The sequence below is a fragment of the Homarus americanus genome, unplaced genomic scaffold (assembly GCF_018991925.1).
Source record: "Homarus americanus isolate GMGI-L3 unplaced genomic scaffold, GMGI_Hamer_2.0 scaffold25827, whole genome shotgun sequence".
Taxonomy (NCBI): domain Eukaryota; kingdom Metazoa; phylum Arthropoda; class Malacostraca; order Decapoda; family Nephropidae; genus Homarus; species Homarus americanus.
Genome location: NW_024738300.1, coordinates 8,644,385 through 8,657,745, shown reverse-complemented (window position 1 = coordinate 8,657,745; position 13,361 = coordinate 8,644,385). Strand labels below are relative to the sequence as shown.

Genomic DNA, 13,361 nt, shown 5'->3' with positions numbered 1-13,361 from the left:
TGTGCTGTAACATTTTTTTAATTGAAAACGATTCGAAAAACACGTACCCTCTAGCCCTGTTCAAGGAGAAGACTGGGAGGAGCTGTTTGGTGCTTAAGACGATGACAAGGAAAATGATTTTGATGGATTTTAATGAAAATATTCAGAAAGACCCTGGCACTGTCAAGGAAAGTGGCTGCTGAAGGCTTCCGGGACATGGCAGAGGACGAGATTAGGGAGCTAATTGAAGAGCACGACACTGAGCTGACCGAGGAGGATCTACAGGAGTTAGTAGACTCAGGCAAGGAAGAGGAAGCGAAAGGGAAAGAGGATGAGGAAGAGCACCAAGAAATAACGTTGGAGAAGTTGGGGGAGATGACCAGGAATATTGAGGCACTGAAAAACCTGGCCTATAGTATGGACCCCTCCATGGTGCGTGCCCTGAAATTCATGCGAGGGATGGATGACGTTTTCGCTCCATACAAAAACACATGGAAGAAATGAAAGAAAGAGACGACAACTCCCCATCACCATGTTCTTTGATCACCGAAGGAGAGATTTAACACCATCAATCACTGGCGGCAGTGAGGAAGCAGCTGAATCCACCGTCGCCCCCACTTCACCACCCGTTATGGAATTGAGTGACGATGAGCCCGATGACCCCCGTCCCGTCGCCGAGGATAGGTACTGTACAGTAAAGTGAAATTTTTATCTCTTTTTTTTAATAGCTTTTCTTGCCATGTTTATTGTTTGTAAAAATGCACAGCACAGTACAGTTCAGTACTGTACATAGGAAGTGGAGGTGTAGTTATTCACAAAACATTTGTGTTCGTTGTCGGCAGTAGTGACGGGGAGGAGGCAGAGGGGGTGCAGGAGGCAGAGGAGGTAGAGGAGGGAGCGAGTTGGGAGGAGTGGTGACCTTGGACGCGGGAGCAGGGACGAGTGGAGATGCCAGCCAGTACATTGTGGGTATATTAATTGTTTTTATAGCTATTTTTGCATTTTAATATTAAATATTGTACATTACATTTCAACAAAACTACCATTTATTTCTGAGAACATGGAAATATAATATTTTTGCTGAAATGACGTACGTATTACAGTGGAAAGTGGGATAAAATTGTGACGAAAGCAATGACTTTCTCTTTCTTTCGTTCAAAAGATGTTACCGTAATCGCTTTTCGAATGGTTTTCAGTTGTGGGATTATAAGGCTAATGATAGGATAGAATATTATTGTAATACAGTACGAGTACTACAGTTTTTTAACTGAAAACCATTCGAAAAGCGATTACGGTAAAATCTTTTGAATAACGAAAGAAAGCGAAAGTCATTGTTTTCGTCTTTCCACTGTAATATGTACGTCATTCCAGCAAAAATATTATATTTCCATATTTATTTCTGAGAATACCTATACAGTATTCATTCAGTCACAGTTAGGTAAAATATACTTGTGATGTAATATTTTAATGAAAATACGGTATCGTAGTTTTCTTTTGTTTCAAATTTAATTAACAAAGATTGATGTTTCAAATGTAATGAAAAAAAATTTATGTACAGTATCTATAAATAAACTTTAATAAATGAATACTTTGTTTTACATCGTCCTGTGCTACCATACCATGGATTTGGCTACTTTGGGCTTGTTATGATGACGCAAGAGATCTGCCCTGGCAACTGTACCGACACTCACAGCTGGTGGTGCATTGGTGCATCGTTTCCATTGTTTACTGGTAGTTACTGGTAAATATTTTTCAACCTAACAAAACTATTACCCATTTAGAGGTCGACCCCCAATTTTTTGCCAAATAATTTGGTCTTAAAAACTTGAACTACACACAGGTATATACGGTAAATAAGGACATGGGGGACCAGGTTTTTTTTTGGGGGGGGGGGAGCCCATATACGCGGATTTTTTACATCCACGGGTATCTCTGTTACGTAACCCCCGCGTATGTTAAGGGCCGACTGTAGTCTTATTTAACTAATAACAGTAGAAACTAGTAGAATTCTTGTTATAATCCCCAAGATGTCTTTAGACCTATAAAGGAAGTTGATTTGCTACCAATAAGGATATTCAAGAGAATGTGATACAGGCTCTGCAAACAATTCCAAAACCGTTTAAAACAATTGCAGCATCACTGAAATACAGGTATCCTCACTACAGTGATCCCTCGGTTAACGAGCGCCTCGGTTAACGATTTACCTTCCGTAAGATTCTTAAGTTCGGTTAACGAGTAATCCCTCGATTAACGAGTTTTTTACGAGCCGACTTCAACATGGTTTCGCTTGCATTTGGCGGTCCACCAGCTGTAGTATTAGTCCGCCAATACAGTAATCGGTTTTAGGGCTTAAATTCCTTACTATTTTAGTAAATATCAAGAAGTTTATACTATTCAATAATTTTAAAAGTTTAATATTAACCTTTTTAGTCATTTTAACAATTATTGAACATAAATGAAGGTAAAGAAACTAGTTTCTGGCGTGCCATCCAGCCTGTTAACACACCAGACAGGCGTTAGTCTCTCTTTGTTTTCAGTGGAGGTAACATCTTGCTTGAGACTCTTCAACGAAATGCTTTTTTTCTGTGTTTCCATGCAAATTATTGGTCATTTTGAAATTTATTTTACATATTGACAATATATAATGCAGTGCAGTGTTGATTTAAATTAAATAATCTTGAATTACACCAAGAGAATTAAAATTTTATGGGTGAAATGGTGCCATGGGGTGACTTCTCTTCCACCCCAGTGCCTTCTCTTCTTCCTTCTCCTCCACCCCCATTCTAATTCCCATCATCATCATCATCATCCAGGAGCCTTCTACATACACACCTCAAAGTAAGTGTACTTTTCTACCTTTTTTGTTGAATTTAGGCAATTTTCGGTGAGCTGGAACCAATTACCCAAAAACCCATTGAAACAATGGTTTCGGTTAACGAGTTTTTCAGTTAACGAGCAACCTGCTGTAACGGATTGTGCTCGTTAACCAAGGGACCACTGTATATGAAAGTTCAAAGAGACAAAAATTCGCATACACGAATTTCCTAAATTACCACCTCTTTTTCATGTTATGAATTTGGGTAATGGTAAAAATTCAAATCACGCACCCCTTGGATTCTGCTGGGGTGGCCACACCCCCCTAGCGCTCTTCCTACCGGGCTTTGGTAGGAGTTATCTTATGGCTATTTTTCAACTCGTAATTTCAGGTAGACAAAGTTAACTTCAGAATTTTTTTTACTTAGTTACAAAACACATACAATCCCACAAATATAATAGTATGCAAAAAAAGTAAAAGAAATAATTATCCTTAGGTCAAAAACATAAAGGAAATAAAAATTTCTTTGTGTGTGAGATCGGGAGGAGGAGTGTTGCTCAGGGTTGGCAGGAGCTGTGTCCCATGCTAGGCTGAGTTACTATAGCAAAAGCGGCCATGGCTGAGTCAATGCAAATGGCAGCTGTGTTAAATTTAATTTAAGCTTTTCCTTAATGGTTTTAGCTCATATTTTCATCAAGTTAGTATGTTATTAATGTGTTAGGTAGTAAATTACAGTCGTAATATACTATTTATCATTAGTTGGGTAGGTTTTTTGTTGTTCATTAACTGATTTTTTGTTTTTGGTGTATGATACATTATTGGGGAGCCAAACTCCACTTTTCCCATATGTTCTTTTATTCTATATACTGTACAGTACAAAAATTCACTTAATGAATGGGTTTCGAGAACTTAAAACCATTCGTATAGCAAGGGATACCTGTAAGTGTACAGGTATCCATCTATTGTATTTACGAACATTTGAGCCACAAAAATTCACTTATACAAAGTATTTCCTAATTTAACACCTCTTTCCTATTTGACAAAGGTTACCCTCAATTATACGAATTTTAGTCGCAGCAAAATTCAAATTGCGTGCCCCTGGGAGTCAGCTGGGGTGGCCACCTTGGAGAGATGCACAGAGACATTCTCGCTCAGTGATCATAATAACCTCCCTCCCGCATCTCCCCCCAGACTGTGTGTTTTGTTCTGCCATTTGTCATGTAGGAGGTGCTCTTTTTTTATCTGTCTGTATTTGTGCCATCCTTTCATTATTCCATTCACCATGGCATTCAAACTTTCTGCTGATTCTTTAGCTACCTGTACTACACCACAAAAATGTGTAAGGCCTCGACTCTTGAAACAAAGCTTACAGAGTCACACCCTCCACCAGCACATTGGTTCCAATCCTTCCACCTCTGGTGTGACAGCCCTCCTAATCTCACTGAGTAAGGACCAGTCTTCCTTGCTCTTTCTTCTTTAAGGTAACTGCTACACAAGAAGGTGGTGTTCCTAGCCCAATGCCCTAAGATATATTTATTTTTGTTTTTGTTTTTGTACCGGTGAAATGCATCCGGAGTGGCAGCATTATGTTAGTGCTAAGGTACAAGCACTGCTTGCTCCCTCTCGCTTTCAGCTACTGCAGCTGGCTAGCCCTCGTGGCGAACAGGGAAGCAACTCGCATATGTCTTCCCTTACCAGTACACAGCCTCCTCACCATCAAGACTCCTGCTGTGCCTCCTCGTGGCAACACACGGTAACTGGGTGCCTCGTGGGCCCATGATAGATTAGCAGGGGATCTCGGAGTAGCAGTGGGCCCCAGAGGGATGGCACATAAGCCCACTGGCATGTGAACACGTCCTGGCGCCGACCAACCACCGCGAGTAAACCCCGAACAAAATATCTGGTGTGGAGCACCGCATCAGGCAGACATGCTTACAGAGCTCCAACAAGACTTCAACAGCAGTGTAGGCGGAAGAGGTGACCACCATGGAAGCCCAACGACTACACCGGCGGACGAAGGCAATGCCTGATGGACAGGCTACTAATGCGAAACCCAGCAAACTGGGCTATCGGCAGTCCATTGCAACTCTCCCTCCCCCAATTCATGACAACACTTGCACCACTGGATCAGGAAAAGGGAGAGCCAAGATGAGTGGTTGCAGCCTGCGCTCCTGCCTCACCACATAAATCAACTCACGCGCAACCATCATCCAGTTCATCATACCTCTCTTCATCATCAAAACCCCTCTACCCCCTAAAGTCCTATGGTGACGGGGACAGGTAGAGATGACTTCCGGGAGTCTAGTCACAACTCTGCACAGATAATATGGTTGTTTATGCACTGGGATCTAGGCAGCAGTGCAATCCGGTCCTGTCTGTGAGACTGAGCAGCCCTTCCGAGGTGCCACTCTGCTCACCCCATATGGGGAGGAGGCTAGAAAAGGTGCCCTAAACATAGCCTGCCTAAAAACCCGACCCAACTGGGCAACTACACCCAGTAAGGTCATCCTTATGCAGTCGAAAACACAACCAAAATCACAGATCCAAACAAAAACAAACCATACAACCTCTTATGGTCGCTGCATGGAATGTCAGGACCCTTCTGGATACTGGCACAAATGCACATCCTGAAAGAAGAACTGCCCTTGTGGCAAAAGAGCTGGCTAGGTATAACCTCGACATAGCAGCCATCAGTAAGTCCCGGCTCCCAGATGAGGGCCAACTCACAGAACGGGGGTCTGGCTACACCTTCTTCTGGAAGGGTAAGCCTGCTGCGGAGAGAAACAGCATTTATGGAGTTGGCTTTGCCATCCGCCAATGCATCCTACACTGGCTAACTGAAATGCCTATTGGGATCAACGAGCGCCTCATGACGCTTAAGAGTCCCACTGAATCACTCGCGTCATGCCTTCTTCATCACTACATACTCCCCAACACTGGATGCAGAGGATGACATCAAGGAGGCCCTTTATGCCAATCTCAACAGAGTGCTAACCTCTATCCCCAGAGATGATAAGGTTGTGCTCCCTGGCAACTTCAATGCCAGAGTTGGCAGAGATGCTGACATTTGGCAGGGAACCATTGGGAGAAATGGACTAGGCAAGTGTTATCCCAGCGGCCTACTCCTCCTCAACAAGTGTGCTGCACACAACCTCACTATCACCAATACCATGTTTAGGCAGGCCGACAAGTTCAAGGGTTCGTGGCAACACCCACGATCCAAACACTGGCATCTCATTGACTACATCATTATCGGAGAAAAAGATCGCCGAGATGCCTTCATCACCTGTGCCATGTGTGGCTCAGACCACTGTGACACTGATCATCGACTTGTCAGATCCAAGCTCTCACTTCACGTCGCCCCAAAACGGCGAAGGCAGCAAGCCTCCAGAAGAGGTTTTAATACTAAGCGTCTGGAGGATCCAGCGGTAGCACATGCTTTCAGAGAGCAACTCAAACATAGGCTTATAAACAACCCAACAGCAAACAACGTGAATCCCAGTGCCGATGGGATACTCTTAGTACTGTTATGACAAAAACCTGCAGAGAGAACCTTGGCCAGATCAAAAGAATACACCAGGACTAGTTTGATGAAAATGACCCGGCAATCAAAGTACTCATCGATGATAAACGTGGGAATTTTACTGACTGGCAGAACAACTCTCAAGTCTCGGACCAAAGCTGATACCTTCCGCAAGAAGAAAGCTGCAGCCCAGCAGGAACTTCGCAATCTAAAGAACGACTGGCTTAAAAATAAAGCATGTGAAGCACAAAAACTTGCAGATCAACACAAGATGCGCGAAGTTTTAAATTCCACTAAAACATTTTATGGGCCAGTCACTCGCGGCGCAGCCCCCCTCCACTCATCTGACGGTAACCACATAATTAAAGACGACGAAGACCTCCTTCAGCGCTGAAAAGAACACTACCATTGATTGCTCAACTGAAACACCGATGTGGATGTCCTGACTACACAGCAGGTCCCTCAGCATCCAGAGCTGACCCACCTCAGCTATCCTCCATCCCTGGATGAGGTTGCTACTGCCATAAAACATATGAAAAATAACAGAGCCTCAGGGCCTGATGGAATCCCAGCCGAGGTGTAAAAGCATGACCTCTGCTTACCAGCCAGCTCCACTCTCTCCTGGAGAATATATGGGAAAAGGAGGAAATTCCCCAAGCTCTTAAAGACACCTCCATTGTCAATATTTATAAGAACAAGGGAGGCCCGGTCAGACTGTGGCAACTACCGTAGAATCTCGCTGCTCTGCGTAGCTGGAAGATTATCGCCTGAATCCTCCTAAACAGACTTCTTCCTGAGGTGGAAAACTTCCTCCCAGAATCTCAATGTGGTTTTAGACCATCACGTGGCACCACTGACATGATCTTTGCTGCCCGCCAGATACAGGAAAAGTGCAGAGAACAGCGTCGTGACCTGTACATGGCTTTCATCGACCTAACCAAGGCCTTCGACTCAGTCAACAGGGAAGCTCTTTGGCGGACCCTTAGCCATTTTGGCTGCCCCCCAAAATTCATCGCCATTGTGAGGCAACTCCACGATGGCATAAACGGCAGTGTCTTGCACAATGACACCCATTAAGAGTTCTTCCCCATCCAAACAAGAGTTAAACAAGGGTGTGTACTGGCACCATTCTCTTTTTCCATCTTTTTGGCTGCCTTCCTTACTCGTATCAGTACCAATTTAGCCGCGGGGTGAACATTGAGTACCAGGTAAAGGGGGGGTCTTTTCAACATAAGACGACTCCAGGCAAGAACAAAGGTGTCAGCAGCTTCCATTACTGAACTTCAGTATGCAGATGACCTCACCCTTGTTGCTCACACTGAACACGACCTACAGGAGAGCCTGAACACCTATGCAGACGTGCATGCCACTTCGGCCTTGAGGTGAATGTACGTAAGACTTAGATTCTCTTTCAACCTGCCCCTGGTTCAGACACACCTTCACCATCTATCCAGCTTAACGGTACTATCGTCTCTAATGTTACCCACTTTCGGTATCTCGGCTCCCACCTGTCCACCACTGTGGACATTGATGAAGAGAATCATCATCGGATCAGATGTGCATCTCAAGCCTTGGGCAGACTCTGAAAACGTGTCTTCAGCTGTAGGGAGCTGAAATTATCTACTGCACGTATATCCAGCAGTGGTCCTCACCATCCTGCTATATGGCAGTGAGACATAGGTCACATACAGGAGGCACCTCAAGGCACTTGGAAACTTTCACCAACGTAGTCTACGTTCCATCCTCCGAGTTCGGTGGGAAGACAAGAAAACAAATGCCAGTATCCTTGCTGACACCAACTGTAGGAGTATCGAGGCTACCATTACCCATGAACAACTACGTTGGACTGGCCATGTTACCCCCATGGACGACAGTAGACTGCCAAAGCAGCTATTTTACAGTCACCTAACGAATAGTAAACATAACGCCGGCGGACAAGTGAAAGGTATAAGGATAGTCTTAAGACAAACTTGAAAAAGTGCCAAATCAACCCCCTCACCTGGGAGACAATTACTCCACATCGTAACACTTGGAGGAGCACCACACGAGAAGGTGTGAATGAATGTGAACGACGCTGCGGGTCCTGTATTGGTCTCTTTATTCACCTCAGAACTCACTAACCTAGGTGACATCCCTAATACCTCATATCACTGTATCATAGCTGGATGATCATCATACTCGATTCCGAGTGACAGCAAAGTAGTAGTAGTAGTAGCAGTTTGTGTGTGTGTCATGTTCCTACAAAACTCCTGTTTTTTGCCTATTAATACAATAACACATCAGGATATCATCATTTCATGCATGACTCATTTACATCTTGCTGCAGAAATTAAACCCAATAACAGATAAACAAATAAAGTAAAAGCACATACCTGTAAATCATCTAGTTCCTGTTGATGGTCTGTTTCTCCTTCTTTCTTTTCCTGTTCCTCTATTGTTTCTTCTTCATCTTCACCTGACTCCTCAACCTTAAAGTCCTGGTCGCCAATATCCTTGTCACACTCACTAATGTCCTCCTCGCTCGACTTAAGTTTCACGTTCCGTCTTTTAATATCTCTAACAATTTTTCTCTCACTTACACTGTCACTGTCTTTTTCCTCTTTTTCATCAGTCACCTCCTGTCCTATAACTTCCTCTTTCACCTTTTCCTCCACTTTCTCCTCTGCACTTTCCAGACACTCCCCTAATGAGGCAAGGTCTTCAGTGCTGTTGTCCGGAGAAAAATCCCCACCATCCAGATAACCGGGTGGAAGATCCTTCAACAGATCTTCCATTGTTTGTTTGGATTCCTCATGCAACAACTGTAACTCTGAAGCTTGTTCCTCCGGATTGTCATCCTCTCGGGCTATTGTTCCCTCGTCATCGTCTGAAGACTCCTCAGGACGGAATTCCTCTGTGAAGAAAAAGTTTAAGAATGTGTACGATTATCCAACATAAATCCCATTATATACATGCAATAGCTACTCCTATAAATAATAAATGCTGTCAGAAGACAAAGAAGCTTACCTGTAGGTGCCTTTGTAACACAAATTGACTGTTTACATTACACCAACAATGGTCACAACAAAGGTAACGGTAACACCTAATGACAGTTGTCTGGGTTAACCAAACTGGGTGGAGGCATAACACTCTTCATATTGTCTTTTCAAGTTTCTTTCATAAATAAAGATGTTATATCTCGTCAATGATGCCGTGTTGCGATTCAAAAGTATTTTCACATACACAAAAATTTTCCATAAAAAGTAATGCTATTCCATTTCATACCAAGAAACAGCAACTTTTAACATTTTTGCACAGACGTTCATAAACTCTTCCTTTAAGAATGCTTCCCAGCTTTGTCCTTTTAAAACACAAACACTTCCAGATCAGGTTAGGGAGCTCAATGTTAATGTTTTGGTTTGCATGGAAAGGACCCTGGGAAGAGTTATGTCACTTAGTGTTCAGTGAATCAATAGCTGGGATGCACTTGCCAATAGTTGAAGCAAAAACACGAGTTTGAGGTGGATGATGGGCACAGATCATCTTTATTTATGGCAAAAACACAAGGGGGGGGGGGGTGGATATTAAAGTCATATATCCTCAACCTCATTTGGTTTATTTCTGAGGTAAGAATTGCCCTTTCTTCTTAAGAGATCTTAGTTAGGTAGCGGGTTAACCCGGACTATTGTCAAAGTGTCACCCAAGTAATACAGTAACTATATGCTGGAAGCCCATCTACATTTTGTGCTAGTTAACTAAAAATGGAAATTATCACTTTACCAGTGAATGAATGTGCTGTAGATGTATGTATGGTTATGGTGCAGGTGATGGAATGAGATATCCTCTTGCCAAGGCCCACTTATAATGTCATACAGTCATACTGTACTACCCAAATTTCTTGATATGGATACTGCTTCCGATCACAGTACAGTAATTGAGGTAAAAAGCTGTCAATTTTGGTTATACAGTATACTGTACAAAATTGTCTAGGGACATACTTATGTACAGTAAACTGTTTTGTCTTCAACCTTAGTTTTATTGCTTAGCCCACTAATGAAATTTACTGCAGGATATCAACAAGAGTAGGGAAGGTGGGCCCAAGGCCCGACTCATTCTTAATCCATCCCTGCAGCAAGCTACAGTAAATGACACTTAAACTGCACATAATTGTGAATTCTGAGAGTAATTCAGCAACAGCAACATTATCATAATTATTTTGTATATAGAAGCCTGTAACATACACAAGTACAGTTGAGTCTGGATTTACGCGGTTTTAGTTTACGCGTTTGGTCATTTACGCGGCACCTTGCCAGAATGAGATGTTTTAATTACGCGGTAAATTTCATCATTTAAGTGGGTGAAGTATAATTTGTTTATTTACTGAAGATATATATGTTTTTTGCTCATAAAATATATAATTTACATTGCTGGAATCCTTACAAGATGGTGATCATTTCAAATATAAACATCTTAACATTTGCGTTAGACATAATACAAATTTTAGATGTAATGTAAGGAGATGATGAAAATTAGCAAACATTTTATCTTTTGTGCAAAATATATGACATTCAAAATATTCCCTCTCCTGCAAGGAATCCAGCAATGTCAATTACATTATCCTAACTTTAGTCTGAGGTATTATTTATTACTATACCTTAAAATCTAGTGTTTTCACCCAAACATTTCTCAGAGAGGGAGGAGCAAGCGAGCGTGGGAAGAGGGGGAGAGTTGAGTCCATTATTTGAATGGACATTAACCGGGCGACTGTATTTCTCTTAAATATTAATTGTGTGTGCATACCATCATAAAATTAAGATGTTATTTTTATTACAACGTAGGTATTGTGTCGGAAAAAGTGGAGTTTGGGGGTCGGCCCAGTCTCTATTTCAATTAATCCCATATGTTCTGTTATTTCATTTATGCGTTTCTCGTTTTACGCGGGCCTCCACGGGTTCAATTGACCGCGTAAATGCATACTCCACTGTACGTAAATTAATGTACGTAAACAATTTATGCCTGACTGCCAACTGTGTTGGACCCAGCACCCAGAGGTGTAAATTGTTTACATTATTTCATAAAATTACAAGTAGCTAAAACATAAAATGATGATCTACTGTGTAAGTTTAAGACTACAGTGAGTTCTGCTATAACGCGTGTTTTGATAACGCGAATTTGCTCTAACGCGATTTATGAATTAGGAACGATATTTGTATAACGCGAACGCTTGTTTGCTATAACGCGATTTTTGCTTACTATTTCTCCAATTTTGTGGTATTAACTGTGAATATAGTAAAGAAGAATATCAACAAGAAGCGTTCTGGTGATAGAATTCCCGGTGATGATCGTAAAAGAAAGGATATAACACTTGAAGAGAAGCTCGATTTTATCAACCTCAAAATCACCCTTCTCCCCCAACAAGTAAAGTGTTACATTTACTGTATGATTTCATTATTAGATATGAATGTAACATTTATTTAGACTGTGCTATCCTTTGTGTTAGGCTAACTACTAAATTTTTTCGATTTCGAGTAATCTGCACCTAACCCTATTTTCTCCATAAGCCCTGTTATTTCTATTACGCGATTTTCTATAACACGATGTTTTACAAGAACACAATTATCGCGTTATAGCAGAACTACCTGTACTGGTGGCAAAGAAGAATTACTTTAAAGTTTGAATAACCAATGACGGTACTCACCATCTGACATCCGGCTGTCACGGCAAGGGGTGTTGGAACGTGTAGATGCTGCAGTAGAATCTACTGGCTTGTTCATGCTTTCAGCTAGCCATGATGAGTACTTCTCTGTTTGATCTACAATGAAACTCAGCTGTTGGTCAAGAGCTTTCTTCTTTTTCTCATCCAGCTTTGTTGTCACTTTGTATTCAACTAATTTTTCTACATTTCCCCAAAATGTTCTAATTTCCTTAGCAATAAATGCAGCTATCTTCCTAGTTCTCATTTCTTGTTCCTTTTCAGCCTTTTGTGCTTGCAAAGCTTTGTCCTGGAAATATTTCTGAACCATACGAGCACATTTCTTGGCAGCTGCTTTCTTCCATTTCCGTTCTTGAGCAAAATCTGCACTAAGCCACACCATCTCTTCCAACAAGTAGTCCCAATGGGCTTTAGCTCTAGGTGGTTCTTGCACTTTTGGTAATCTTTTTTCTGCCCACAGTCCCTCCTTTCTCAATGAAGCTATTCGTTGCATGACATACGCCTCCTGTCTTGCCTTCTCCACCATCTGGTCCTGCTGTGTGGTAGCCTGAACATTCTCACTTGTAGAGGGTGTTTTTTGACGTCCTCCCATTCCTGGATTTGCCAAACCCTTCCCAGGTTTGACAGGTGATGAGGAAGTCCTGGCATGAGCACCTAAGCCACCTTTCAATGGTGACTGGGATCCTGAGGGATTTTCCATTTTTATTTGGACACCTGAGGTTAAGTGTAAGGGGTTGGGAATAACGAACTTAGCCTCTAAAGATTCATCCCCTTCGAGTTTGTGTTGACGAATGAACTGGAGGAATTCTGGAGTGGGTCTTCTACTCCATGACTGATAGTCCATCATATTGCCATCTCTTTCTAAAAAGAAAAGTTCTACCAAATGGTCATTAAATTTTTCCTTTACACTCTCTAATTTTGCCTTTTTCCAATCTACTATGACCTTCCTTAATTCTAACAAATCAGTAGGCTTTTCTTCAACTTTAATACGTTTGGCAGGAGGCTGTGACAAAATGGATGGTGGTGGTCTTCTGGGAGAGGATGATGGAGTGGTGTTTGGAGTGACATCAGCAAGTACAGGAGTTGTTCCATGGGTAGAAGGCACAGGAGAGGTGTGAGGTGTGTAGGAGTGAAGACTACGGGGATCAGTGAGCCTCACTAGCTCCCCTTCACCTGACCCCATATTGCCACTACTCTTCACAGGACTCATTAGCTGCTGCACTAGCTGAGACTCTGTACCGCCTCCACCACCACTGCTGATGCTGCTACTGCCGGGGGCAATTCCCTGAAACCAATAAAACTTCATTATTAAACTAATTACAATACAGGAAACATTTAAGTAACATTATGCC

General features: G+C 42.3%; 1 protein-coding gene across 4 annotated transcripts in view; it reads right to left on the bottom strand.

The window, feature by feature from the left end:
* The window catches only part of LOC121873823 (helicase domino-like), a 140,488-nt gene that overhangs the window by 99,887 nt on the left and 27,240 nt on the right, over window positions 1-13,361 (bottom strand). For all 4 annotated transcript variants that reach the window (XM_042377558.1, XM_042377561.1, XM_042377559.1 and 1 more), the window contains exons 3-4: window positions 11,995-13,294; window positions 8,690-9,210 (exon numbers count right to left, since the gene is read on the bottom strand). In XM_042377558.1, coding sequence (XP_042233492.1) covers window positions 8,690-9,210; window positions 11,995-13,294 — 1,821 coding nt within the window. The remainder of the gene's footprint in view (window positions 1-8,689; window positions 9,211-11,994; window positions 13,295-13,361) is intronic.